This window comes from Ictalurus punctatus, chromosome 22 (genome assembly GCF_001660625.3).
Source record: "Ictalurus punctatus breed USDA103 chromosome 22, Coco_2.0, whole genome shotgun sequence".
NCBI lineage: Eukaryota > Metazoa > Chordata > Actinopteri > Siluriformes > Ictaluridae > Ictalurus > Ictalurus punctatus.
Genome location: NC_030437.2, coordinates 15,539,078 through 15,566,908, shown reverse-complemented (window position 1 = coordinate 15,566,908; position 27,831 = coordinate 15,539,078). Strand labels below are relative to the sequence as shown.

The 27,831-nt window shown below is 37.5% G+C and overlaps 1 protein-coding gene across 1 annotated transcript in view; it reads left to right on the top strand.

The window, feature by feature from the left end:
* The first annotated feature begins 1,472 nt into the window (after positions 1 to 1,472).
* The window catches only part of si:dkey-61l1.4 (collagen alpha-2(I) chain), a 67,108-nt gene continuing 40,749 nt past the window's right edge, over positions 1,473 to 27,831 (top strand). Inside the window, exons 1-6 of the mRNA XM_017451948.3 lie at positions 1,473 to 1,798; positions 19,261 to 19,441; positions 19,760 to 19,918; positions 20,658 to 20,850; positions 21,412 to 21,540; positions 21,663 to 21,797. Of these exons, the coding sequence (XP_017307437.1) occupies positions 1,699 to 1,798; positions 19,261 to 19,441; positions 19,760 to 19,918; positions 20,658 to 20,850; positions 21,412 to 21,540; positions 21,663 to 21,797 (897 nt within the window). The 5' untranslated portion in view covers positions 1,473 to 1,698. The remainder of the gene's footprint in view (positions 1,799 to 19,260; positions 19,442 to 19,759; positions 19,919 to 20,657; positions 20,851 to 21,411; positions 21,541 to 21,662; positions 21,798 to 27,831) is intronic.

The following is a 27,831-nucleotide window of genomic DNA, read 5'->3' as shown; positions in this document are numbered from 1 at the left end:
CCGTTTTGAGTGTTCTTTGCTGTTCTGTGTGTCAGTAGTAATTATTTTCTTATGGTGTGTATATATAAATGCCATTCTGTATGGGATGTCCAGAGTCAGCCATCTTCATGAATGTGAGTAAAACATTTCTTTAAAAAAAAAAAAGAATTAAAATGTACAGTCTTAGAAGGAAAAAAATTGAGAATTTAGAAACCTTAAGGGTTCTCCAGGTTGTTCTTCTGTGGGTGCGGTGTGTAGAACCATTTAACAGAGGATATGTCTTTTAGAAAAGGACTTAAGAACAACCTATTTACAGTAGGAGGTCTTAACTTGCCAAAGAAAAATACAGAAAGCCCAAAGTCTCTATATGTACTGGACAGGACGATGGTTGCCACCACGTCGGTTGTGTCTCCGTCTGTGGATGCTCGTGGACGTCCACTTCTTCTCGGTTGGTCTGCAACACTTCCAGTCTTTTTGAATTTGGTAATCAGTTTGGCAGCAGTGTCGTGTGTGTGATGTGCTCGCCATGTTTCCAGTTAAAGTCCATCACAACCTTGCAACAGCTTCAGTATAAGAGTATAAAATATATCTGTATAAAATATATCTAAATATACTGTATAAGAGCTAAATTATTATTATTATTATTATTATTATTATTATTATTATTATTATTATTATTATTATTATTTTACAATTGTATGTAACTGCTCTTATATCCACTCTGTATTTACATAAACAGTAGATGTATGCAGAACTATCGAACACATCTATCTATCTATCTATCTATCTATCTATCTATCTATCTGTCTCTCTATCTGTCTATCTATCTATCTATCGCTCTGTCTGTCTATCTATCTATCTATCTGTCTCTCTGTCTGTCTATCTATATCTATCGCTCTGTCTGTCTATCTATCTATCTATCTGTCTGTCTGTCTGTCTGTCTATCTATCTATCTATCTATCTATCTATCTGTATATCTCTGTCTGTCTGTCTGTCTGTATGTCTATCTATTTATCTATCTATTTGTCTGTCTATCTATCTATCTATCTATCTATCTATCTATCTATCTATCTGTCTGTCTGTATGTCTATCTATCTATCTGTCTGTCTATTTATCTATCTATCTATTAGTTGGTTTCTTTAAAAACTACACCTAAGAAGATTTATGCAGTTTTAAAGGCAAATGATGGTCACACCAAATATTGATTTGATTTAAACTTTTTATTCAATGTATAGTCAAATTTAAATGTAGTACTGTTTATTTTATTATTTATAATGACTATATCATACTGTGCTGAGTGGTGTTTAGCTGTTATATCTAATACATATGTATATTATTAGTAGTGTTTTGGTAAACTGGGATTTGTAACTCCTAAATGGCTCGTGTAGTTTTGAAGAAATCTCATTGGTTGTTGCCTGACTAGTGGGCGTGGCTTTATAGGCCTGATCGTAAACTATGCACTTGCCAAGGTTGTAAAGCGGAGTAGACCAACAGCACAGATGGCACACACACACATGCACACATGCACACACACACACATGCACACACACATGTACATATACACTGTAACTTTAGTTTTTTTCCCCCTCAGTGGATATTGTTTGAATGGAAATTCTGATCAGTAAGCAGATTAATTGAAAGCAGTTTATTACTATTATTATTTTGTTATTTGGTGTACTGTAACGCCAGAATCAGGTGGGATTGCTGTCTCTTATAAAGATGTGTTTAAGAGGATTTCTGGCTCTTGCCATCCTCACCATGGGCATTAACGCATTACATGCAGATTGGACAGAAATGGGATCTGGGATTCAGGAGTCAGGTAAGAATGGTTTATTCTATTTTTCTATTATTATATAAGTTATTGCTGGATATATTTTTCAATGCATACATTTGAATATTCCTTGAAGCACTTTTGTCATCGCATTGATCACCGTAGAGGTCAATAATATATATATATATATATATATATATATATATATATATATATATATATATATATATATATATATATATATATATATTCGAATGGCTCTTGCATTTATTTGGAATATATATATATATATATATATATATATATATATATATATATATATATATATATATATATATATATATAATAAATTAAATACATAAATTAAACCGTGTTTAAATTTGGACTGAGCTGCAGTACCGAAGTACGCCGCAGGGGGCCGCCATACTCTCGTTTATAATCCACACATCACTAAATGATCTTAAATATTCTGTATGTTAATGCACTATTCTCATGATTTACTAATAACTGCAGCTACATTATTTTTAATTTCTCTAAAACGGTACAATTTCACAAATTTTGTTGTTATTTTATTTTGATAAACTCTTTTGGACACTTCCATGTATTGTACACTTCCAGTTACATTTATACTTAATCATTTGGCAGAGAGTTCCAGTAGCTAAAAAGATTTTATATAGAGGAAAAGTCACCAAACTGTACCTTCCAGCACAGTAATGCTAGTAATACCTTGAGGTTATGCCTTTTTGTACGTTTATTTAGAGAACTTGGAAGATATACTGTGCAATTTCAAGAACCAACTTGAGGATCCAGCGTTTATCCTAGCTAAACAGGGCTGATTTTCTTCACAGGATTACAATCCAAACATATAACTGAGAAGTTAACATTTAAGGGCCCATTGGTGGCTCTCTGTGAGTTTGGGGATTTGAAAAATATTCTTATGATTAGTTCACTAGAAATTCACCGGAACTAGCAGGGAAAATGATTTAAGTTAGCAGTCATGTTAACTGATAGACTGTCAGTAGCTTCAGCCAAGAGCAAACCACAGGTATGATGTTCACGCTCATGCACTGATTTCCCACAATCAGAATTTCCCACAGTCAGAATGACATAATCTGGGTTGTCTTTAAATAATGTCCATGTGTAGAGAAAAAAAATAATAATCAAGTTTAATTTCATAATAGAGATAATGTTACAAGACGTTCCCAAGGGCTCCATTTCATCCAGCTGCCCTGCTGAACTGGGACAAGTACGACTCCAGATTGAGAACAGCAGGTGAAATGGAGAACATTGTGGATTAAATCCATGGATCTGCTGAAGTCATTGCCAGACTTTATTGCAGAGTGGGTGGAAAATAATGTATTATAATATCATTCCATAGGATGGAATGCTTACTGTATTTTCTCTGCAAGAAGATTTGTGAGTGCTTTTTTTCTTTTTTTCTTTTTTTTGTACTTCTTGTCAATTTGTCTGTAAACAGTTTATTAGTTTCCCACCTTAGCTAATTTGGCTAACACTTTCCAACATGCTTAGTGGATAAATCTGTATCGTTTGACTTGCAGCTAAGCTAAAAATATAACCAGCCAGCTGAGGTAAGAGTATATAAAACATTGTGACACGTCATGGATTAGATCATCAGAAGATGATGGTGTAGATTTTGGCGCATATTTTCTTCCATTCAGAGATGTTTTCATGAAGTGTCACATGAACCGTCCAGTCGAGGTCACTGTTTTCCTAGCTGTCCCTGAATTACTTCAGAAACATACCAGAGAGATTCTCAGGGATATTACTGTGAGTCAGTATTTCTAGAATTTACTATTGGAATTTTATATGAAATTAGAGTCTGCAAGGTTTGCATCAATGTGCTGTGCTCATTTTTAAAAATTTTTTTTACTATGTTATCACTTCTAAGGTAACTTACACAGGGTTGCATATAAACAGATACAAACATTTGTGTAATTGTTGCACATAGTGAAATTAACTATAGTAAGGTTTTCTATAAGGAGATGATTATTTAGCATTTTTTAAGGAGTCTCCAGTGTCAGCTCTTTGTAATAGTTAGACGTAAAGCTGTTCCTTTAAGTTTTCTGAAACAGGAAAGTCTTCAGGACAGATAGAGGGCTTTGTGGTTTCTGGTTTCTTGTAATGTGACAAGCTGCATTTTTTTTTTTGTCTTATTAACTTCGAGAGAGAATAAAGAGAGGCTGGTGAGGGAACGACTGTGAGAGAACTGTGACTGTAACTGGATAAAGTATGGTGTGTTTTGTTTGTTAAAAAACAAAAATTGTTGGTAAATTGCTGTGGGTTAAGAGGAATGAAACACTTCAGGACTTTCTGTTATTGGGAAATCATCTTCATGGTCACATCACACCACCATCATGGATAATTTTCCAGTAACAGTATGATAATGATAATGATAATGATAATGAGTCTTTATTGGTCACATATACATTAGAAATTCTTTTCTTCAGTATGCCCCATTGTGTTTATTTCTTACATAACATATGTAATACATGGCCAGTGGTTTGTGGACATCTGACCATCACACCCATATGTAGTGGTTGAACATCTCATTCCATATTTAGCTCCCCTTTGCTATCATAATAAGGTTTTCGACTAGATTTAAGACCATGGATGTGGTGGATTTGCTCATTCAAAGACAAGAGCATTAATGAGGTCAGGCACTGATGCTGGGCGAGGAGGACTGGCACATAGTTTGCGTGTCACTTCATCCCAAAAGTGTTCAGTGAGGTTAAGGTGAGGGCTCTGTGCAGGACACTCGAGTTCTTCCAGCCCAACCTTGGCAAACCTTCATAAACCTTGCTTTCATGTGAAATGCATACAAAGACATCCTGTGCAATTGTGTGCTTCCGATGTTTGGGGAAGAACCACATATGGATGTGATGGACGGGTGTCCATAAACCTTTGGACACATAGTGTATGAGTAACACAAGTTTATATTATGTTCCTACAGCACCCACATACGAAAACATAATATAATTTCAGTCATACAGTAGATCAGCAGGCCAGCCTTGAGATTTAATTTCCATTTTCCTACAGGAAAATGTCTCACAGACTTTTGTCCTGAAGCAGTCAGCATGCTTTCTGTTTTTGTTTATTTATTTATTTTTAAAATCATTACATAAAGCTTGCTCTGGCATAATCTTTATAGTGAAAACCACCAGCTGAGTAGCATATATGATTTACTGTAATGGGCGACCCCCATATTGTGCTCTCTAGAGAGTAAGGTCACGGTCTATTTGTTCAGCTTCTAGTCTGCTAATCTTTTAATTTGGACTCTGAATGAAAGAACCGCCTTGTCTGTGACTAAGTGGCACCCCATCATCCAGAGCCAGACACGAGGCAGTGATATGACAGCAGCATAATTACTGCTATCCCTGATTGATAACCATAATCCTGGTGTGCAGCCAGGGTAGAGCATTTGGGCCAGCCTCTGCTTATTGTGCGTCTGGAGATCATTACAGTATAACCGGACAAGCACAGGCTGTCTCGGATACCGACTCGGAGACTGGAGCTAATCTGTTAAGAGTTATCTTCAGGCCTTGTATTGTTTCTTATCACACTAGTAGCCAAGGCATGGGGAGTTCCAGCCATTTCAAATTGTCTGTAAAACACACGGCTGACCTAAATTGAATGAAAGGTTTGAGCCAATGCCAGCGAATAAGGCTGAATGGAGTATGCAAAAACAGTTATCAAGGATGTTCTGTATTCTACGAATCTAAAATGTTCCCCAACTGTGCTCTATAAATGATGCAAAAATCAATGCAAAAATGACTGGTGTACCTCAAGGCCCCAGTTTAGGACCTTTTTGGTGCTTTTTTATTTCAAATAAATATGTGGTGTTTTATATAATGTTAATTAAATGGTGATTAACAAAACCTATGATTGGTCAAAAGGTCTTGTTTGAAAGCGGTGGGCATGCTGTTTATAGTCCAAATAACAGCTGCCTTGAACATTGAACATAGAATACATAAAAATACAAAAAATATTTATGGAGTGCTGGTTTGTACTCCAAACAAAATTATTATTATATTTTTAAACTATGAAACTAGAGGATTTTCATTATATCATTATAAAATGAAATGTAAATAAATTGATCAATAAAAAAATATTAACTTGAACTGACAAGATGAAATTTAAAGTCTTTTATTAAGCAATATGTAAAACATGATATTTCATGGCATGGGCATGATCACAGACTTTTAAAGGTTAAGGTGCCTTTCTTTTACATTGCTGTGACAAAGTATTTGCTGATTTCTTCAACACATAATACACTTATTTATTTATTTATTTATTTTATTGAAGGAAAAAAAAAAAAAAAAGGTATCTAACACCTATTACCCATGTGAAAAATTGCACCCTTTCACTTGAAATCTGGTTGTGCAAGCTTTACAGTAGCAGCAGTAACTGCAAGCAAAGGCTTCCGAAAGCTGGAGATCATTCACTTCTAGGACTAGGACTTACTCCTATGCTTTGATTTGCTTTCATTGTCTTGCCGCATAATCTAGTTTTAGCTTATGGACTGAAGGCCGGACATTCTCCTTTAGGATTTTCTAGTACAGAGCAGAATTCATGTTTCCCTCAATTATTGCAAGGTGTCCAGGCCCTGAATCAGCAAAACATCCCCACACCATCACACTTCCACCACCATGCTTGACTATAGGTATGATGTTCTTTTTGTGGAATTCTGTGTTTGGTTTACGCCAGATGTAACGGGACCCCTGTCTTCCAAACAGTTCCACTTTCGACTCCTCAATCCACAGAACATTCTCCCAAAAGGTTTGAGGATCATCAAGGTGTGTTTTTGCAAAATTCAGATGAGTCTTAATGTTCTCTGGGTTAGCAGTGGTTTTCACCTCGCCACTCTTCCATGGAGACCATTTTTGCCCAGTGTCTTTCTGATAGTAGAGTCATGAACTGTGACCTTTATTGATGCAAGAGAGGCCTGAAGTTCCTTTGATGTTGTCCTTGGCTCTTTTGTGACTTCCTGGATGAGTAGTTGCTGTGCTCTTAGAGGAACTTTGGAAGGTCGACCACTTCTGGGAAGGTTCACTACTGTACCGAGGTTTTCCATTTGGAGATAATGGCTCTCACTGTGATTCTTTGGAGTCCCAGAACCTTTGAAATCGATTTGTAACCCTTCCCAGACTGATGTATTTCAATCACCTTCTTCCTCATCATTTCTGGAATTTCTTTCAACTTTGGCATACTGTGTTACTGAGTAAGACCTTGTAACCAACTTCCTGTTGTTGAAAAAGCTCTACTTAAGTGTAGATTTGATCGAACAGGGTTTGCAGTAATCAGGCCTGGTTGTGTCGAGTCCAGCTGAACCCCATTATCAATGCAGTTTCATAGATTTGGGGAATTAGTAACTATGGGGGGCAAATACATTTTCACACAGACCCAATTGGTATTGGATAACTTTTTTTGCTTCAATAAATAACATTATCATTTAAAAACTGGTATTTTGTGTTTACTCAGGTTGCCTTTTATCTTAGTTTTTGTTTTAATTTCTGAAACGGTTTAGTACGCAGAAAGAAATCAGGATGGGGAAAATTTCACAGTACTGTACATATTTGAAATATTTTCATAATATCAAATGTATCAAATTTGCCTATAGCCTAACTCCATTACTGATTTAGATACTATTGCAACATGCCTTACAAACTAAGCCTTTCATTAACATGAAGAGATAATCTGAGATGTCTCTTATGTTTGTCCAACTTGTAGTTCTGTTAACTGAACCCCTCATTTCCATCTCTCATGTCGTTAAGTCGTGGCCCTGACGCCAGTCACTCGGCTCTCAAAACGCTGCTCTGACTGGTGACAGGAATCTCCTCTTAAAGCACTAGTGTCCTCCCAATCGAGCTTGTGTCCAGGCTCCAAGAACAACTCTTGGCAGTGCTTTAGTCTGCGGTTAAGAGACAAGAGCCCTCCTGTTAGCACTGAAAAGAGACCCTGAGGGGGCAAAGCCTCCTCAAACTTCTCTTGGCACTCTCATGCCATCAAGGATCTCTTCTACTGTCCCTACCTTTATGCTAGTTTACCATGAAGTTAAAGCGAAGGAAATAAGCAAGATAAGAATCTGAATAAGAATTCTGAATAACCTTTTATATGAAATGTTTAATCACTTGAATCAGGTTTGTTACAGGAAAAAAAAAGCAGCTCTGTCAAATATACACAGCCAGTGGTTTGATGGCCTGACCTGGCTGCTTCTCAAAAGACATTTAAAGTGCACAGCCATTAGTAAGTACTAAAGTTCATGCAAAGGAAACCCTTCTCCAAAGGAAATGACATTTTCAGACCTTAATCTCAGCTCTGAATTTCTGTCCAACGTTCTTGCTTGGTTAATGGAGAGTAATTGCTTGTGATATTGGAAGAAATGTACGAGGCATATAGGAACAGCTCCCCAGGCCAAACCTTGCTGTAAGTATGAATGAAATGGTCAGAATGAAAATCAGATCCCTGGGGATGTGTAATAGACATGCTGCAATGTTGGAACAGTCTGGCTCGGTTGTTAGGATCTATAAAATGTATGCATCCCCATGGAGAAACACTACAACGTGGGAGGTGTGTGTAGGCGTTCTTAATGGTGTGTAAACATTACAGGTCAAGTTCTTTAAAAGCTTGTAGCTTTGCTCTTAAAAGGATGCTGTTCAAGTCACAGTTGATCTGGATTCATGATAGGGGCTTTGGTTTTTTTTTTTTTTTTTTATCACTGTAACAGTTTAAGTACAATTTGCCAAACATTCATGAAAATGGCTTCACTCCCCAGACCCCCCCCCCCCCCCCCCCCCCCCATTTGAGGAACATTTAGCCGCTTGCATCTTCACATCTTTAAGTTTTGGGATGTCTATAGGTACCTACTGGACTCGTTTCATCATATGCACATTGGAGCGTAGCAGAACGGCCACTTTGGGGTTGTACTCGAAACCCACAGAGTTATACAGAGATAAACCCATAATGGACACATTGAGATTTTTAAATAGTGATTTAGTATGTTTGTATTTGGCGGTGTCTGCTATACAAATCCATCAGTATGGAAACATGATGTTATGAAGCAGCGAGAATGGAGTTCAGTATTTTTTAAGTTTTCTGAATGAAGAAAAACTTTGTGAGTGACACATGTTCCACTAGGTAGATTTCTGCTTTAGATTTGAAAAAAAAAGAAGAAGAAGAAAGGAAAGAAAAGATATATGCCTTCTTGATTTGAAACTTTTATTTACACTATTTAAAAGAAAATAATTGAATACAGAAAAAATACTCCACTTAACAAACTCCGTGTCCCACACAATACCCACTAAAACAGTCTTTTTGTTGCTGCATCTTAAATTAAGGTACATATCTTCAAATTACTTTTTTTCAAAAATCTTGATTTACACCTTTAATCTGTGCAATTTGCTCCTCTAGAACTCTATTAAAAATCTTGTATTGTTCTCCACTTGATATATCACTTTGCTTGTATTTCCTCATTTGTAAGTCGCTTTGGATAAAAGCATCCGCTAAATGAATAAGTGTAATGTTTGATATATTTTCATGTTTTCCCCTACTGATTACATAAAATGGAAAAATCACCAAAACGGACTGGATATTAGCCCATATACAGCCCCTCTAGCCCATTTAAACGAGCTTCCCCGGTTGTACATTAACACTAACCATATAGACTTATGCAGTGTTGATTAAAAGTGTTTTTATCCTCAAAACTGTTGCTGAAACAAGAGCTCAGTTAGCAGATGATGCTCACTGTGTTGATCCATATCCTCACCTCTGGTCACAAGCTGTGGGTAGTGACCGAAAGAGTAAACAAGTACTGTGTAGAAGGTGGAAAGGAGATTCCTTTGCAAGGTTTCTGTGCAATATTACTCTCTGTGATTGGTTGAGGATCTTGGCAATGTGAAAGAGCCTCAGAGTTAAGAGGAACCAGTTGAGCTGGTTTGGGTACCTTGCTAGGATGCGTCCTGGTCGGCTCCTGCTAGAGCTGTATCAGGCACAGGGCAGACCCAGGACCAGCTGGACACATTATATCTCAAAGTTGGCTTGGGAATATCTGCGGATCCCTCAGGAGGAGCTGGAATCTTTGACTGTGGATAGAGACGTCTGGGCTGAACTTCATAGCCTGTTACTATGCCACAACCCAAAACCTGGAAAAAATATGAATGAATGGATGAAAGAATGTTGTTAGGAAAGCTAACCATGTTGGTTGGTTGGGCATATAGCACCTACAGTTTCAGATCGTTCCTGCTCTTCCATATGAAACTGTTTTACCTGACGATTCTTCTTATTTCCTCAACAATATATATTGTTGGACTTGGTCCACAATAAGATACTCTTGGGATTATGATTAGGCAAGTGTCCAGGAGACCTTTCATCAAGCTTGTCAGCGTGTGGACGACCCGTGTGCTCTACACCCCTGGCCCTGGAATGCACATCTTGCTGCTAACGATGTAGCCTATGGTCAGAAATCTGGGTCACCAGCTCCTTGTCCAGACTGACCTGAGCTGTCACCACATATACGCAGGGAAGCAAGTGACTGTGACCTCTATCCAACAAATACTGGACTGTTGAAGAATCTAAAGGTCTGTCTCTGTTTTTATTAATAAAGAGTGTGATTAAGCTGCATGCCACTACATTTGGCATAGTCCAGGTTGTCTCAAACGCTCCAGTTCAAAAATTGTATCATTAGTTGTGGACATGTATGATTTGGAACTTTTTTAGTCATAGATGTTTCCACAGAGGAGCTAGAGGAGCCCATGTAAGCTTCTTGGCATGCAATTTTTTTCCCATAGAACAAGTGTATTTGGATAAATAGATTATTGACGGTGATAATGAGTTGTACATTTCTGCCAGGCCAGATTTCCCACTTCTCTCCCTAAGGAGCATTGTTAGTTTTCCATGACCATGTGTTTTCTGACATGAATCATGGTTTCCCAAAGTAATGTGGGAAAGAAACACGAGCTGTTATCGTATCCATGCCTCTGTTGTCCCTGTCTTTTCAAAAATGTTTCAAAAAAGTGGCCTGTTGGTCCCTAAAGAAATCAGTTACCATTTAGTCTGAATGTTGTTTTTTTTCTGCATTTCTTGCATTCTAGACAGGGGCATGTGCAGTTTTTTAGAGCTTATAGACATGGAGATGGATAGAATCTTGCTTTTATATATGCTTGGCCTCTGAAGATATACTCCAGCTTCACAAAAGGACTGTAAGAGCTAGGAGGAAAACTAATAACAGACAAAATTACCATTGGATCCCTGGCAGTTTAATAAGTATTATATTTCTCAGAATGAAAAATTGTTGCCTGAATGTGTAATACATCAAAGTTCTTCCGTCTCTCTGTGATTTATTATTAGTAATGGCCAAACATAATGGAGAGAATATAAAATCCATCTTGCAAAATGCTCACATTACCTCAGCATTTTTTGTTGTTGTTTTCTACCACAATTCCTAAACACTCAGTGCTAGGTATATATCAGAGTAAATTGTGCCTTCTTGTACCTCCTGTGGAAATGTTCCTGTCTGTATTCCGGGTGATGAAAGCAAGGCAGGAAATCACCAGTCTGTCATGATCAAGCCTTTTCACCAGACACCGTCTGCCCCTTATTGCTGCAATGACAACATTATCTCAGTTAGAGAGCACATTCAGGTCTGTTTAGTGGGTTTCTGGTTTCACACACGCTTAAATGTAATGCTATTTTCTCATAGAAGGCTCCATTTGTTCGTTTTTGTTTGGGCCTATTAAGTGTCACGAAAGCAAAAGATGCAGCTTGATAAATGGCCCACCAAAGCATCCAATTACACTGTGAACTCACAGGTTCTCTGAAGGTCCTACTAATTGGGAAAACAGCAGTTAGCAAACGGCATATAATAAATGCATGCTGGTGACTTCACTGCCCTTGAAAGTTGCCTATTCTCCTCCTGTAGTAAGCAGCTCTATAAGCCTCTGTTCTTGCCGTCTATGCAGAGCTGCTACAGCTGAGTGGAGCAGGTAATAGATATTATCTCTACACCCTCTGGCCCTGTGATCTCTCTCTCATCACTATCATGATATCACTACCGCGGTGTCTGAGCAGCCACTGGACCTCTTTGTAGCCCAGCTGGGACTTGGCCAAATCAGCCGTTAGGATGCATTAGCTGGCTAATGAAGAATAGAAAACAATCGATGTTAGCCAGTGCTGCAGTAGATTAGCATTTCAGACATGGCATCTCAAATGAAAACTTGCTGTATGCTTCTTAAACATCACTGCAACAACGTGCTATAAATATAAATGTATTAGTGTAAGCGTATAAACTGATTACCTTTAACTTTTTTTTTTGTCTCTTAAGTATCTCTGAGAGACAAAAAAAAAAAAAAAAAAAAAAAAAAAAAAAAAAGTTAAGTATCTCTGATGTGGAAATCGACGCTTCCGACCGAGCCCGCTGGCGAATGCTTGTTGCCCGATGCGCCCCGCTGCGTGGACGGAACTAACTACTACTAAGTATCTCTGAACTCCAAAATAAATTTAAAAAGAAATATTTAACTTGGAATGCTGATTGTTGTGTATATTGGTGTTTCGGTTATATTTGGACAAAATAACTATTTAAAATAGACTTCCCTTGTACTACCTGTAAAAAGTGTTATTTATGAGCATAATTTATCTTAAAAAGGGGGGGGGGGGGGGCTAATTATTCTGACGTGCTAATTATGAAAGGATGACATGGTGCCTAGAAAAGTTTATCCACAGAATCTGCAGCGTTAACTAGCTAGCTAACTTAGCTAACATTAGTAATTGACATAGCAAATAGATATCAAGTCAACGTCAGTATGACGTCCAGTTTATGTCTCGAAGATGATCATATGTAGCTTGTTTGCTAATTGGAAAGATGGCAACATAATGTCATTTTCATTCACACTTAATTAACTATATGTCATTATTATTCTGCTTTTATAGCTTTAGACAAGTTAAAATACTCATTCAGTTGTTGACTGTATTCAGCAAATTTGAATTGAAATTAAGCTAAATGGTTGCAACTAAAGAGGTGGAGAGGTTTAAATCACATATTAATGTGTCATATTAATCATAAACTTAATGATGGCTAAATGTAGCAGATAAAACTTGTGCCAACATCTTCCCAATTATCAGACAAACTGCTTGCAATGTTTTTGAGACATAAACAGTTTTGTTTGTTATAGTCTAATGGTGCATGCTAATTTACTATCAGCTAGCTATCTGGCTATTGTTTTTAAAATAAAAACAAAATAGTTTTTATTCTTATGGTATATTTTGACAGGTTTGGTTACTGGTCATTAAATCACAGAGAAAATGAAAATACAAGTCAATATTGAAAGATTTCTCATGTCTATCTGTGGCAAAAATGTGCGCTAACACACTACTGTAGCAGTGAACTAGCTAGCTAGTTTGTAAACACTGCAGAGGAACATGGAGGCTTTTCTAAATGGTAAGCTGTGTATTTAATAAATTCAGGCATTTTTAATAAGGGAGAAGGTGTATAGATATTCTTCAATCTTGGACATTTGAAAATGGACATATTATTTAAAGGCTGTATATTTATTCAAAGATAAATGAATCAGATGCTGCTGCGTTTAATCAGGCTCACTGTTCATATATTTATGAGAAAATACTGAAACTTATAACATTTCTGTTGACATTCCCCCATATACACTTGTACTGTGAGATCACTGTAGCCTCCATTAGCAATAGTGCAATATATAAAATAATACACATGCGCTATACTGGGAATATTTTATTGTTGTCTATGTATGTTGCAGTGTAATCTCTAATACTGAAATACTCAGATATGCATGCAACTTCCACATGCTGCTAAAGGTTACCTTTGCTTTACACCCCAAAGCTATTTTCTTTTTTGTTGTCAACATTCTCTTAACTACAGTATATACATACCACAATAATACATGTTTTGCACTAAAGCTCTTTAATCAGCCAGGAGGTTATGAGGAATTAGTGACAAAGGCATGCTGAAAGCAATGAGGTGTGTGCCTATGGTCTGATGTTATAAAGTGTTTTTTCAGAACAAAAGAAGTAGGATGGTGGTATAGGGGTCTTTTGCAAACACGTGGCATCAAGATGGTGCAGCTTCTCTCTTCCCTCACCTGTCTAAGTCTTTCGGTTTGCTTTGTTTGGATCGTGTTGGATTCTTTTCCATCATCACTGTATAAGATTTATGTGCACCTAAATGACCTCCACACTCTATCAGTACACACTGTGTATGATACTGAACAGCTGTCCTCACTGACTGCTGCCAAGCTTCAGGCCTTGTGTTTACGCTAAACACGTTTTCGCATGATAACTGTTTTAAAATAAGTACATGCAGTTCTATGAACAGGTGTATGTCAAGACCAAACATGCCATACAGTGATTATGCATCATTTATTTGATCATTCACACCTCAGTGTTCATGAGATCAGCTCCAGATCCACCACAACCCTGACCAGGCTAAATCACTTCCTGAAGATGAATGAATAATTCACCCTTGTGTCGCAATTGTTTTGCGACACAAGGGGTCACGACCCCATCTACATCTCTGGCCACTTTATTAGGAATATATCCAAACAGCCAATCATGTGGAAGCAGCAAGTTGCAAGATATAGGTCATGCTCTTCAGTTACTGTTCACATTGTACATCAGAATGAGGAAAAAATGTGAGCTTGGTGACTTTGAACATGGCATGATTGTTGGTGCTAGATGCACTGGTTTGAGTATTTCAGAAACTTCTGACAACTGACTCTATGGTTTACACAAAATAAAAAATAAAAATAAAACATCCAGTAAGCACTCTTGATCAGAGGAGAATGGTTCGAGTTGACAGGAAGCCTGAAGTAACTCACCATTCTTTACAATGGTGGTGAGCAGAAAAGCATCTCAGAAGACACAACATTGAGATAGATGGTCTACAACAGCAGAAGACCACATCCGGTTCCACTCGTGTCAGCCAAGAACAAGAATCTGACGCTACAGCAGACACAGACTCACCCAAACATTGCCTGGTATTTTTCTAGTATTCTACTAATTGGACAATTGCATGAATAAGAAGGTGTACAGGTGTTCCTAATAAAGTGACCAGTGAGAGTATAAATGATATAGTACGAAATGTTATGATAGATTGCCTACATGTCTCTGTACTCTATATGTGTGGTATGTGTGCATGTATGTGTATAGATAAATGCGTTCGTGGTATGCAGAGTATAAAGCGAAGTTGAACTTTCAGCAGATTATCAGAGAATGCTAATGTGTGACTGGAGTCCTGCTCTCATGATACTGCTAGCTGCTACCTGCGCCAGCTGAGAGTGACGAGTGAGCCGTGACTGCAATACAGGCCTGGAGTGGCTAATCGGTGAAGCCTCTTTTCAACACCCAGCTGAAGCTAACGAGGAATCCTTCTTAACTGAAATGCCATCTAAGTCTGGTTATGAGGAATGATGTACAGCAGCTATGCTGATTTTTTTTTTCTTCAAAGAGACTGATTTAGGCAGAAGATATTAAATGTTAGTTAAATACACAGTGATTTATTGCTGTTTTGAACTTCATTCATTCAGCAGCTTCTTGTATAAATCTGTATACATCTGTACTGACTACAAGGCTTTCCTTTTTCCCCTCTAGGTTTAATGACCCGGAAGCTACAAATGGAACTCAATGGAAATGTTATGTTGTAAAATTAGAACCTTGCTTCAAAATGACGTGGGTTTGTATTTGGTATGATTTCTGAGAGGGTCCTTTGTTAATACTGCTGGAAAGTTACAAGGTTAATAAAGCATTCAGAGACGTCTCGCTGGTCCCGCTCAATACAGCTGGATGTGAATAAGGGATGGATGGAAATTTCATTAGGGACCACCTCACCAAAATCTCTTCTGTGTCATTTTGTGTATTAGGTTCGAGAAATATGAATGAACTCCAAGAGAAATTGAGTGCGCACTGGCTGATTCACTGCAAATTTGTATATCGGTTAGAGTTGAGTGTAAAAATTGTCCAATAGGATGAAGGCAAAGAAGTGTCATTTATTACAACATTTAGTGTGTTATAGTGAGAAACATAATTATATCAGAACAAAAGTGTGCATGTTTCTGAATGTTTTATACGTAGGAAACAAAACATGATGGAGCATGCAGTCATAGGGGGAAAAAAATCACTGTGGCCTAATGCAAAGTGGAGTACTGGTACCACTCCAAAGTTTATTATTTTCCTTCAACCGCACATTCTGAAGTGTTTTTTCTTCATCTTATACCACGGGATTAATCCAATGATTACATTTTCACTCCCTCCAGGATTTCGAGATTTTGCACTTACAGGAATTAATGCAAAATCAAGCAAACTCTGCAAAACCTTGTGATTTTTCAAAATGACCACAGATTTTCTGCAGATTTGGGCCAAAACGTCGTCACGATGCGCACACAGCCAAATCCCTCTTCGATTCAGATCTGTCGAACATGAGTACAGCTAAAACGTCTCATTTAGCAGAAAACATCACTGTGAAACAATTACGTGTAATTGCAATTTCGCCAATTCAAGTACTTTTCTGCAAAAAAAAAAAAAAAAAATCTGCAGTAAAGTCAACTATATGTGGCTGCAACAATCACAACAAAACCCCAGCAAAATCCTGCACGGACTGCATTTTTATTCATTACAGAAAATTTATATTTACATATATTGTTATAGAACATCCATGATACAAGTTCATTCTATTGCCTAAATTATTAGAACTATAAACAGTCATTCCCTCACCTGTATCTCTCTCTCTCTCTCTCTCTCTCTCTCTTGAAATTAATTAAACAAAAAAATTATTGTTACTAAGAATCCGTAAGGCACAAAGTCCTCCATCCTAAAGACTTTCCAGTAGGGCTGTAGGACTCAATTCTTTTCTTGGACACAGGTCTAGATATGATATGTTTTCTGTATTGACTTGGACTTGTCTCAGACCAATTGCAGTTTGTACTTGGACGTGTCCTTTTCTTGGACATTAGTCTGATTAAACATGGCCTCGGTCTCAACTGAGAGTTTGTAAAAAAGAATGTTCATATTGTTTTTTCCTTTTCGCAGACACAAAGCTTAACACGAAGTCATTTCTTCTTCTAGAAAACACTCTGATCATTGGCACGATGTACAAACTAGCTGAAATAAAGGCTTGGCCTTGAAAATTTTGGACTTATCTTGGACTTCACGATGGTGGTCTTGGCTACAGCCATACTCTCCAGGGGAAAACGTTGTTACTGCACAGCTTTACCTCCAAAAATGATAACTAAATATCTTCTTACAGAAAGCATTGCCATATCAGTGATATGTTTTTCTTTGTTAACTAACAACTATTCATTAGTAGTCTTAGATTCTGTGGACTGTTCACAATCCAAGTCCCTGTAAAATTAATTGTTACTATAGAAGCTATAATGTATTACAACGAGTGCATTTATATAAACCTGTGATTTTACCATATACCTGAACTAATGTCAATTTATCGATAAAATGGTAAATAAAATGGATTTTTTCCCACTTTTTTCTATTAAATACCCCTGGGAAAGAGTAGGAATCTCTCTTTTACACGTAGGCATCGTATGAGCATTGGGTGTATCCTTGATGGTGCACTGTTGAAAGAAATCAAGAAATCAGAGAGGTGGTCTGTGTTTCCATGAACCACGTGCATTCAGTTGTGGTTTTCCCTTTTATGGGTTCTTTGTGCGATAAATCATAGAAGACATGCTTTCCAACCTAGCACTTTTATCAGGCTTCTCAAAGTAAGAATGTTGATGAAGGATCAGGGTTTGCCTTTCATCTTTTAAAAAAATACTATTACATGTATGCTGGGAGCAGATCCTACATCAGCACTCTTCCTGTGTTCCTCATGGACCCAGAAGTGCCCAGCTGTTTTCTGCTGTTCCCTACTGTTTCCCACTTTTCTTTGCTGTCATGTACTGTGTGATTAATAACTCTCACAGTACATGAATGACCTGAGGTGTTACTCTGTTCACTAGGTTGTTCTACAGTACATTATTCATATCATGTTGTGTTAAACTCTATGTTGAAGCATGGATTTTGGGGTTAGTACAGTGGCAGAACTTTGACACAGTGGGCTCCGCTGCAAGTATTAGTAGGTCCATGGAAAGTACCAGATTATTAGCCCTGGCTAAGCTAAATATGATAGTTTACCACGTACCAGCCAGAGTTCATTGTTAAGCAGGGGTACAGAGTACCCGACGGACCTGACGGACCTGATGTAAAGAACTGGATCTAATTGTTGGAGCTTTCCTCTGTATTTGCTTTGGACTCTGCTTTTACGTTTAAAATTGAAAGGAATTTTCGTTACTTTGCCAGGTAGGCTGGCATGCGAGGCTGCTGAGTTGTTAGAAAGAAGTAACCTCAAATAAAGCAAAACAATGAAACTGGACCAGACATTAGTGACTTCTAAACCACAGGATGATATTAGATATCCTATTGGATATGATGCAAGTTTTCCACAATAATGGTATAATATAATATAATATTTCATCTGGAATAGTTGAATGGACCCCCAACCAGGGTGTCCACCGCCTCATGCTCCGAGTCCCCTGGGAAAGGCTCCAGGCTTCCCACGACCCTGTGTAGGATAAACAGTATAGAAAATGGATGTAATTTGTAAATTAGAAGTAAATTGTACCTATGAATCAGATTGATGGTCCATTATGCCCCTTATGCCAAAATCCAATATCTCTGAGGCATATTTTAATGGACTGTGATAGTTTCAACTCCTCTAGGACTCTTTTTTTTATTCGGTTGATTCATATGAAAAGAAGTGAAGCCAGATTTAGTTTTAGAATTCTTCGCGAGAATAAACTTAAAAAAAAAAAAACTGTTGTAAACTCTTCATATTTTGCTACATTTTATCCTGTTTCTTGCCATGAAAATAGCCACGGTAGCTGGCATGGTGTTAAGTCACACACAAACAAACAAACTATGTAGGAAATGTATTTGACTTCTACTGTCTACTTCTAAAAGGCATATTGAACAAGCTAGCAGGGTTACATTGAGTAATTTACATGTAGGACAGTGTCGTTATCGACAATTGCAGCATATCGGAGTAAACACTTAGCCACACAGCGGTGTTAGCGCCCGGGACCACTTACCGATGTACGTGTACCAGCTGAACCTCAGTAGTTCAGCCTCTGTGTCAGAAATTTCTTCATTATTTAGTAATTCATATTAAAACAAATTATTCAGTAACTGTACTGTAAATTAAATATGTACCTTAACCGCTACTTTCAGGTGGACTCTGGTGGAATATGTTTCCTTTATGCTAATGCACACTATTAGAGTAGAACCCTAAAGCGTTCTTCAGGTTGTCCCTCTGAGATTTCTATATAGAAGCCTATAACTGAGCTTCTCCATATGGAAAAGGTTTCCAAGCAGAGCTCAGCAGAACTCCTTTAGGAATCGAAAAACACTTAACTATCCAAAGTGAAGAACTCTACAGTTTTATATTGTTGCTCATGAACACTTGTCGGATGCCTTTTTCACAGAGGAAGTGGAACAGCGTTTGAATCCTTTCACCCGAAAGGTGGACTTACTGAAGCTCCTGTCCAGTCTCGTGCCACAAAGTAACAACGTGTCTCTGTTCGAGGATAATGAGAGATGCTCAGTGCTGAACATTGGACTGTACTCAACCCTGACTCTACCAACGAGACACGCTTTTGGCCCGAGGTCTGTCCCTAAATCCTGAACACTGCTAGACTGCTGATTAATAGTTAATATTTTGATTATCGGTTTGATCACATTATATCCTCGACTATGATGTTAGTGAGTTATGATGTTTTTATTGTATATATATATATATATATATATATATATATATATATATATATATATATATACTAAACATGCATTATATGAATAGTGCCCAACGGAATTATTGGCACCCCATGAAGATGGAGCAGGTAGCATGATTTGAATACTGAGCAGAATAATCACATGTATTATTTAACCCATCATCCTACACACTGTGTGTGTGTGTGTGCACAGCTTTGCAGACGAGTTCAGTGTACTCCTTCAGCTGCGCAGCTCTCAGAATGTGGACCGCAGCGTCCTCACCATTCTGGACTTTCACAATCAGGTGACACTTCAGATTCGCCTCAGTCCCTCAGGTTTCACCTTCATCACTGCCCATCAGCAAGGTTACGAGTAAGTCTGAGAGCCGAGCACTCTGTTTACACTCTGCATTATGAATTAATTATTGACAATCAAATTAAGGCCACCGTTTTCTAAGGGTTTGTGAGTCTAAAACATTCATTTACGTTTACGTTTATGGCATTTGGCAGAAGGCCTTATCCAGAGCGTCTTACAGAAGTGCTTTGAAGTCTCTATCAATGAGTCTAGAAACTCTGTTGGGGAGGTAATATAGTTTTGTTTTTTTTAATAAAAAGTGATAGGTACTTTAGGAAGAGATAGGTCTTTAGATGTCAGATTTTGTATGATAACAACTGCAAAAATCATGCAAGATGAATACTAACAGGGTCTACATGCTGTAACACAAGCACATTTTCTACCATTTACAAAACAATCAGAATGTTACTTACTTACTGCTGATGATATTTAATGGATGTTTCAGTGAGGCGTAAATAAATGATCCCCAATGCATATTAAATCTAAGGGGCGTTTCACTTGAATCATTATCTTTGTATCTTTATCATTGAATCGTATCACGTATCAGTGATAGGCTGCATGAATGTACAGACTGGCCTAGAAAAAAATCATACCATCCTGTGTATTTTTACTTAGGACTGTCGGTAATGCTGTGGCACGTTTTTCCACAAAAGTCAAAAATAACCATTAATCATTTTTTATCATTTAAATTTTTACTTAAAAGAGAGGAAGGGCTTATCACCGCTTGTTTATCCAGTGTGTGTTTTTGTTTCCGCAGGTTTTTAGTGTCAGGCCTGTCTGATTCGCAGTGGCACTGGGTCTCAGTGGGAGTCTCGTTGGAGTATCTGGCTGTCTATGTGAACTGTGTGCTGGTGGAGAAAGTCAGATGGACCTTCCCATACTTGGGCATCCCTACAGATGGTCTGCTGATGCTCGGAGGCATCCTGCAGGGCTTTGAGACGCCTTTTGAGGTGTTTTGTTTTGTTTTCTTCAAGCATTGGGAAAAGCGAGACTTTGAAAGACTGTTTGCAGCATAAGAGCAACTCATTTAAACAAAATGGAATAATGATGATTTTAAAAAGACCATTAAGATATGCCAAATTCAAATTATATCCAAAAAACACCCCATAAACTTAAAGAAAATTAGTTCACTGCTGTGTATTAAATTAGCAGCGGAACATCTGGATCTTTTAATAAAACCGGAAAGCTCTGAGCTGCTGCACCTTAAGCACTGTATCTAATTGCCATGTGGCTCAAATATGTTGAATGTTAGTGATCTCATCATCGCTTACCTAACGCTGTATTAATGGCGATGGGTCAAGCAGCTGGCTGAGCGTGTGTGATAAATCATGCACATCTTCCAGCTAATTTCAAGGCTGTTCCTCATATTATAGTGTGACATTGCATGAGAAACCTAGTGGCAATGTGTTTGCAGTCCAAACAGTCACAGAGACTGTTACTCAGATGAGAGCTGGGCTGTGGCTGATGCTTATGCTTGTTTTTATTGGACATGGATGATTTTGTGTTCATAGGGGGATATCCGGCAGATGATGTTCATCATGGGCGACGGCAGAGCTGCTAAAAATCAGTGCAGTCTCCATCAGCCGGTGTGTGGAGCCTCAGTGGACTCCTGGTCCTCCAAAACATCTCACAACAAACAGGTACAAAAGAATAGAGCCACATTCAACTGTCATGTCTAATGACTCTGTTAACGTAATGAATCAGTCCTTTGGAACACTTTAATTGGACGAAAACAAAAATCTTTTCACTACTACTCCTCCAGACTCTATCATTGTCCTCAAGCAGCCTGATAGAAGACCCAATAACCTCTGCAGAGTCCTTCAGTGGCAGAATAGATCCTTTGATAACGACCACAATTCATAATCCCAGGCCACAAACAGAGGAAGTAGACATGCTGGTAAGTCAGTTGCTGAATTCCAACACATCCAGATACATTAACATGCTTGCTCGAGCATTTCATTGGCTTGTTCTACTGGTACAAATGGACGCAGCCCTTATGCAATATGTGCGAATGAGCTTCAGGGAAGATGAATTTGGAACATGAAGAGATGGAGATAGAGCGATGAACCTGACTTCTAATTTGTCCCCATTAATGTGTAACGTTGCTCTCCTGGTAGTAAGGGCTGGCTGTGATTAATGATGGTGATGGGAGCGCTATAGTGATAAACACTCCATCTTGGAGGACAAGAAGGCGCTCACTTAGAGTCGCTGTGCAGGAAATACTCAAGCGTTAGTAAATGGCCTGGAAAGTCATTAAGCTTCCTCTGGAGTTTTGTAGTTTAGCCAAAGAAATGCAATTCAAAGCAATATATTCGTGTTAATAGTTATCAATTACGATAGGGATGGAAATGGGAAAAATTTCATGATTTTATATTTATATATCTATCTATCTATCTATCTATATATATATATATATATATATATATATATATATATATATATATATATATATATATATATATATATTCTCTATAACAGTGGTTATGATAATAATACTGGCTGCACGTAATGCAAGACTAATGTAAGACAAGAGTAATAATAAGATATATACAGATTTTCAAAAAATGTGTTGTTATTTAACCAAGAAAAACCTAAATATCGTTTATATGTTGAAGCTTTCTGTAAGGAAACATTTATTTAACATCTATGGAAGGAGTCTCCAGTGTCAGTTCTTTGGAATGGTGAGTAAGTTCCTGCCTCAGGTTTAAGTTTTCAGGACTTTTCACTGTCCAGTTTCTCAGTAACATGACAAGCTGCATTTTTAAAGATAGAGTCAGGGAATAACTATTTATAGATGCATCACACCACTCCATCGTTGGCTATATTCATATAACAGCACATCCTGACATGTTTTATTCCTTACTTATGTAATTATGAACATTATTAAATGTAAGCTAATAAGCTAACTTTAAGTCGCTGAGATTTAAAATTTGCTAATCGATTTACATTCTCCTATGTAATTACCAAACTTGGTTCAGAACCAGGTTAAGTCTACTGTTAATTCTGGATGAATCCATTATAAGCAATAATAATCAGTTTATGATCGTCGCCTCGATTCTTTTACATTTTTGCTTTTTAAATCTATGAATCAATCCAAATCGTCTGATCATAACCCTCCTATACATTTTGGTATTAGTTTTACTCTTGTTACTGAATAATTCATAGTAGTTACTGCTTAATATGCTGTAAATTAATCTGAATAATAATCCAGGTTGTTTAAGGGGTTAATGAGTCTCTTCCTAATTTAGGTGTCATGGCATCTCCAAATTAAAATGTCCACACTAAAGGTTTCACTTCAGAGAAAAGCCAAAAATACTGAAAAGGAAACTAGATTTATTCAGTTGCCTTTTAATGGCCTTCTTGAGCAGAGGATGCTTCAGGGTGTGATTCTTGTGGGCCTTTTGAGTCTTTCGTTTGAAACTTTTAAGTTTTTTTTATTTAACACATTGCATGTTGCTCTAAGCTGAAAAAAGGTCGTGTTGAGTTGACAGCTGCTTTACTGGACATTATGTGTACTGTTTTCTCTCATCTGTCTCATCTATTGTCAAGTGAAATCTCTGTGTGGGTTTGTGGGTGTGTGTTGAGGGTGTGTGTGACTCTGGGGGTGAAGTCTTGAGATGTTTTACAGTTATGACTTTGTAGTTTTCCACAAAAAGGCCTCATTATGTGGAGTGCCGTTTCTCTCTGTAGGAGTGGAGTTATAAATGTTTGCTTTCCTATCCTCTTTATAGTCCACATGTATGTTTATTGAATGGTATAAAATGGTGTTGTAGCAAGTGGAGCAAATTCAATAGAATTATATGCTTAAGGACTGGTCGTAAAGTTGTTATACAGCTGTTCCCAGTTCAAACAACAACATCAGATTGGAAACAGTCCCTCTGAACATTTGGGAATTCCAAACTAATTTCAGAGCGCATTGTTGACATCATGACAAAAACATCTATACAGTTATATTTTCATTACAGTCAGGTGTTTGAGACCAGTCCAAATCTGCAAGTCATGGTTATACACCCGGGGGGTTTTAATTATATTGTGCCTGCAGTCATACACTTTATCATGAAAATAAGTTAAGTTGTGCTAAATGGGTCACATACAGTAGTGATTAAGGATCTATATTGTACAACAGTGAGTTCTGGTCCACTAATTTGATTGGACAAGCAGTGTTCCAATAGTGCTGGTATTTAGTATAACTGCACTGATATACATTTCACTGATTGTGTCATTCCGCTTGTCTTGTGTTCGCGACATAAATTTCCAATTCTAGCAATAATCTGTTTCATTGAAACAGTTACAACAGTTAATACGGGCTGTCAGTCAGTATGTGTGTTGGCATGGCAACATGCAATGCTCTAGTTAGCTGTGGCTTCTTTAGGAACTGTTTCTTTAGGAATATATCAGCTTGTTGAGAAATTAGTTATGGCAAATTTGTTTAAAATGGTTTTAAAATGTCTCTTGGTAGCTGATGGACAGCTATGCACTGTTATTGAGCTATTTAATAATTTTAGTATTTATGTCAAACCGTTTGTTTATTACTCTCAACTGAATGTTCATATTGTCCATGCTGCAGTTTGTCAATTTTTGTTGGATTTTAGTTCTGTTTTTGGTAATGATCTTATAATCAATGTCAGGTTCACACTTTAAATAAATTATTCAGGGAATTATTCGCGCACTTATATCACTCAGGCCCTAGCTGAAAGTCTGCATCAGCGAGAAACTAGTAAAGTTTGCACACAGAGTGCCCTCTGCTAATATTGGCACCCTTGGTGAATGTGAGCAAAGAAGACTGTGAAAATTTTATTCAATTGTTTAACCTTTTGATCTTTTGTTAAAAGAAATTCACAAAAATACTCTGCTCTTATGGATATCAAACAATTGCAAACAAAACACAGGTTTATCAAAAATATATATCTTTGTTAAATATAGGTCTGCAACAATTATTGGCACCCCTATGAATTCAAATGAGAAAAATTACATTTGAAGTATATTCCCATTGATATTTTACTTTTTTTTAGTACACCTGGGCTCACAGGGTTATAAATATGAGGTAACACATTGGCCAAATTGGAATTGGACATGTATCTATAGTGTCTCAATGCACTGTGAAGAGGATGGTTTGAGTGGCCGAAAAATCTCCACGGATCACAGCTGGAGAATTGCAGAAGTTAGTTGTGTCTTGGGGTCAGAAAGTCTCCAAAACTACAATCAGAAGTCACCTACATCACCACAAGTTGTTTGGAAGGGTTTCAAGAAAAAGACCTTTACTCTCATCAAAAAAATGTCTCAAGAGTCTTCAGTTTGCCAGACACTACTGGAACTTCAAATGGGATCGGGTTCTATGGTCAGACGAAACCAAAATAGAGCTTTTGGTAATAAACACCAGAGGTGGTTTTGGTACACAGAGAGGTAGCCTTATGGACAAGTACCTCATGCCCACGGTTAAATATGGTGGTGGCTCTTTAATGTTTTGGGACTGTTTTTCTGCCAGAGGACCTGGATATTTGTTAGGATACATGGCATCATGGACTCTATCAAATATAAACAGATATTAAATTAAAACCTGACTGCCTTTGCCAGAAAACCAGCAGGACAATGATCCAAAACATACATCAAAATCAACATGAAAATGGTTTACTGACCACAAAATCAAGGTCCTGCCATGTCCATCCCAGTTGTCTGACTTGAAACCCATAGGAAACCTGTGGGGTGAACTGAAGAGGAGAGTCCACCAGCGTAGACCTCGAAATTTGAAGGATCTGGAGAGGTTCTGTATGGAGGAATGGTCTCAGATCCCTCGCCATGTATTCTCCAACCTCATCAGCATTATAGGAGAAGACTGAGAGCTGTTATCTTGGCAAAAGGAGATAGCACAAAGTATTGACTAAAAGGGTGCCAATAATTGTTGCAAACCTATATTTAAGAAATATATATTTTTGATAAACCTGTGTTGTGTTTGCAATTGTTTGATATCCATAAGAGCAGAATATTTTTGTGAATTTTTGAGCAAAAGATCAAAACATGCAAAACTCCATTGTATCTCAAGCTCAGTATTGAACCCTGGAGCTGTGAGTGGTCACAATACTATACATGCTGGTACCTTCAGATTTTGTAAAATCCCAATTTAATCCATAACCAATCATATAAGTGCATCTCAATCATATACATCTAAAAAAAATTATATCATGGAAAAGTTAATTTTTTCCTGTAATTTAATAAAAAAAAATTGGAACTTTCATATATTCTAGATTCATACATGAAGTGAAATATTTCAAGCCTTTTTTTGCTTTAATCTCGATGATTACAGTTTACAGCTCACGGAAATCAAAAATCCAGTATCTAAAAATATTAGAATAAAGAATTTATAATACAGAAATGTCGACCTGAGAAGTGCTCTAATCAGATAATTAACTCAAAACACCTGCAAAGGTTTCCCGAGCCTTTAATCTCTGTCTGGTTCAGTACACACAACCACAGTCATGGGGAAGATGAAGGTAAATGTTGCATTTCATTGGGAAATCAAGGTAATCATTAAGATTAAAACAAAAAAAAAAGACTTGAAATATTTTACTTATGTCTAATGAATCTAGAATATATGGAAGATCCACTTTTCCACGATATTCAATTTTTTTTTAGATGCATCTGTAAACCTTTTATAATAAAGACCCCTGGTTCAAGGAGAGCAGTTCCACATGCGGGCATCATGTTATGTATAATATCATGGAAATGATCGTAAGCGTAACAATGCTGTAAGGGCAGTCTGAGGGTTATATGCCATGCCTCAGGTACAACTCTTTCTTATTCTCATAGTTGTTGTTTTTTTTTGTTGTTGTTTTTTTGCATTTCTACCTTTAAGAAAGATGAAGTACGACTCCTAGTTTTCTCAGGCAGAGTAAGTATAGCAGAGTGAAGGGAACTCTGGGAGTTTTGCCCTGCTCCAGTTTCATATCAGACGGTTCCAAGTCAGTGTGCCTTGGCAGTGCTTGTCTATCATCAGTGTATTCTGCTTTAACAGACTGGAGTCCTGTAATTATGATCACTCCGCTGTAATTTAATGCTCAAAAATAAACCAGGTATCATACATGTGGAATCGAAACAAGAAAAAGTGTCAGGTTTTTTTTTCAGAAACCAGTCTTTTCCCACACTTCTACAAATACACACGTACACATACACTCTTAAGTTCTCAGTCACTGCTGTAATGGTTCCAAAGGTAGCTCTGAAGCATTGTGCCTCCAAATTTAAGAGAAGAGTGTGTGGAAAGTGGAGCTCTTAATAAAGTTGGAAGTATTTAATTTTTTTTTTTTTCCGGCTTTCCTGCCCACCAAAAAGAGCTGTGAAACCTCAGAGACAGAGCTCCACAGAGCTCCCAGGCAACAAAACCTTCCTCTGTAATGCATCTCCCAGAGTTGGCTCTGTTACTGAACCAGCCCTTGCTGCTAATCGTTCCTGTTTGAACAACCTCGTGGTCATGATGTGTAACAGATTTTTGCTTCTCAACCAAGGAGAACTTGTGAGGACTTGAATGAAACCACTTATTTCTAGCATATTGCTGTGATGATTTCTGTTGTGCTGACTTTTTTTCTACGTTTCTGTGCAAGTCTTCCAATGTTCATCACAATTTTTGTAAAAAATGTTCCCCCATTTTTTTCACAATTTAGCTCTCCCCTTCTGCACCTTTTCAAACTGCTGCTCCTGCTGAATCACAGGACAGCCTAAAACACTTGGAGGAAAGCTCTATGTTCTCTATTCTGTGTACATGAGCTCATAGACACCCATAATTGGCTAGTGTTGTTGTGATTGACAGGAGAGACAGTAGGATTCTGGATGTCGGGATTCAAACACATTACAATGTTATGGTGATCACGTTTGAAGGTGATATACCACTGGGGTTCTCTTTGTTCGCATTTTATTGGCTACCAGGTGCTATGGTGAGAAAC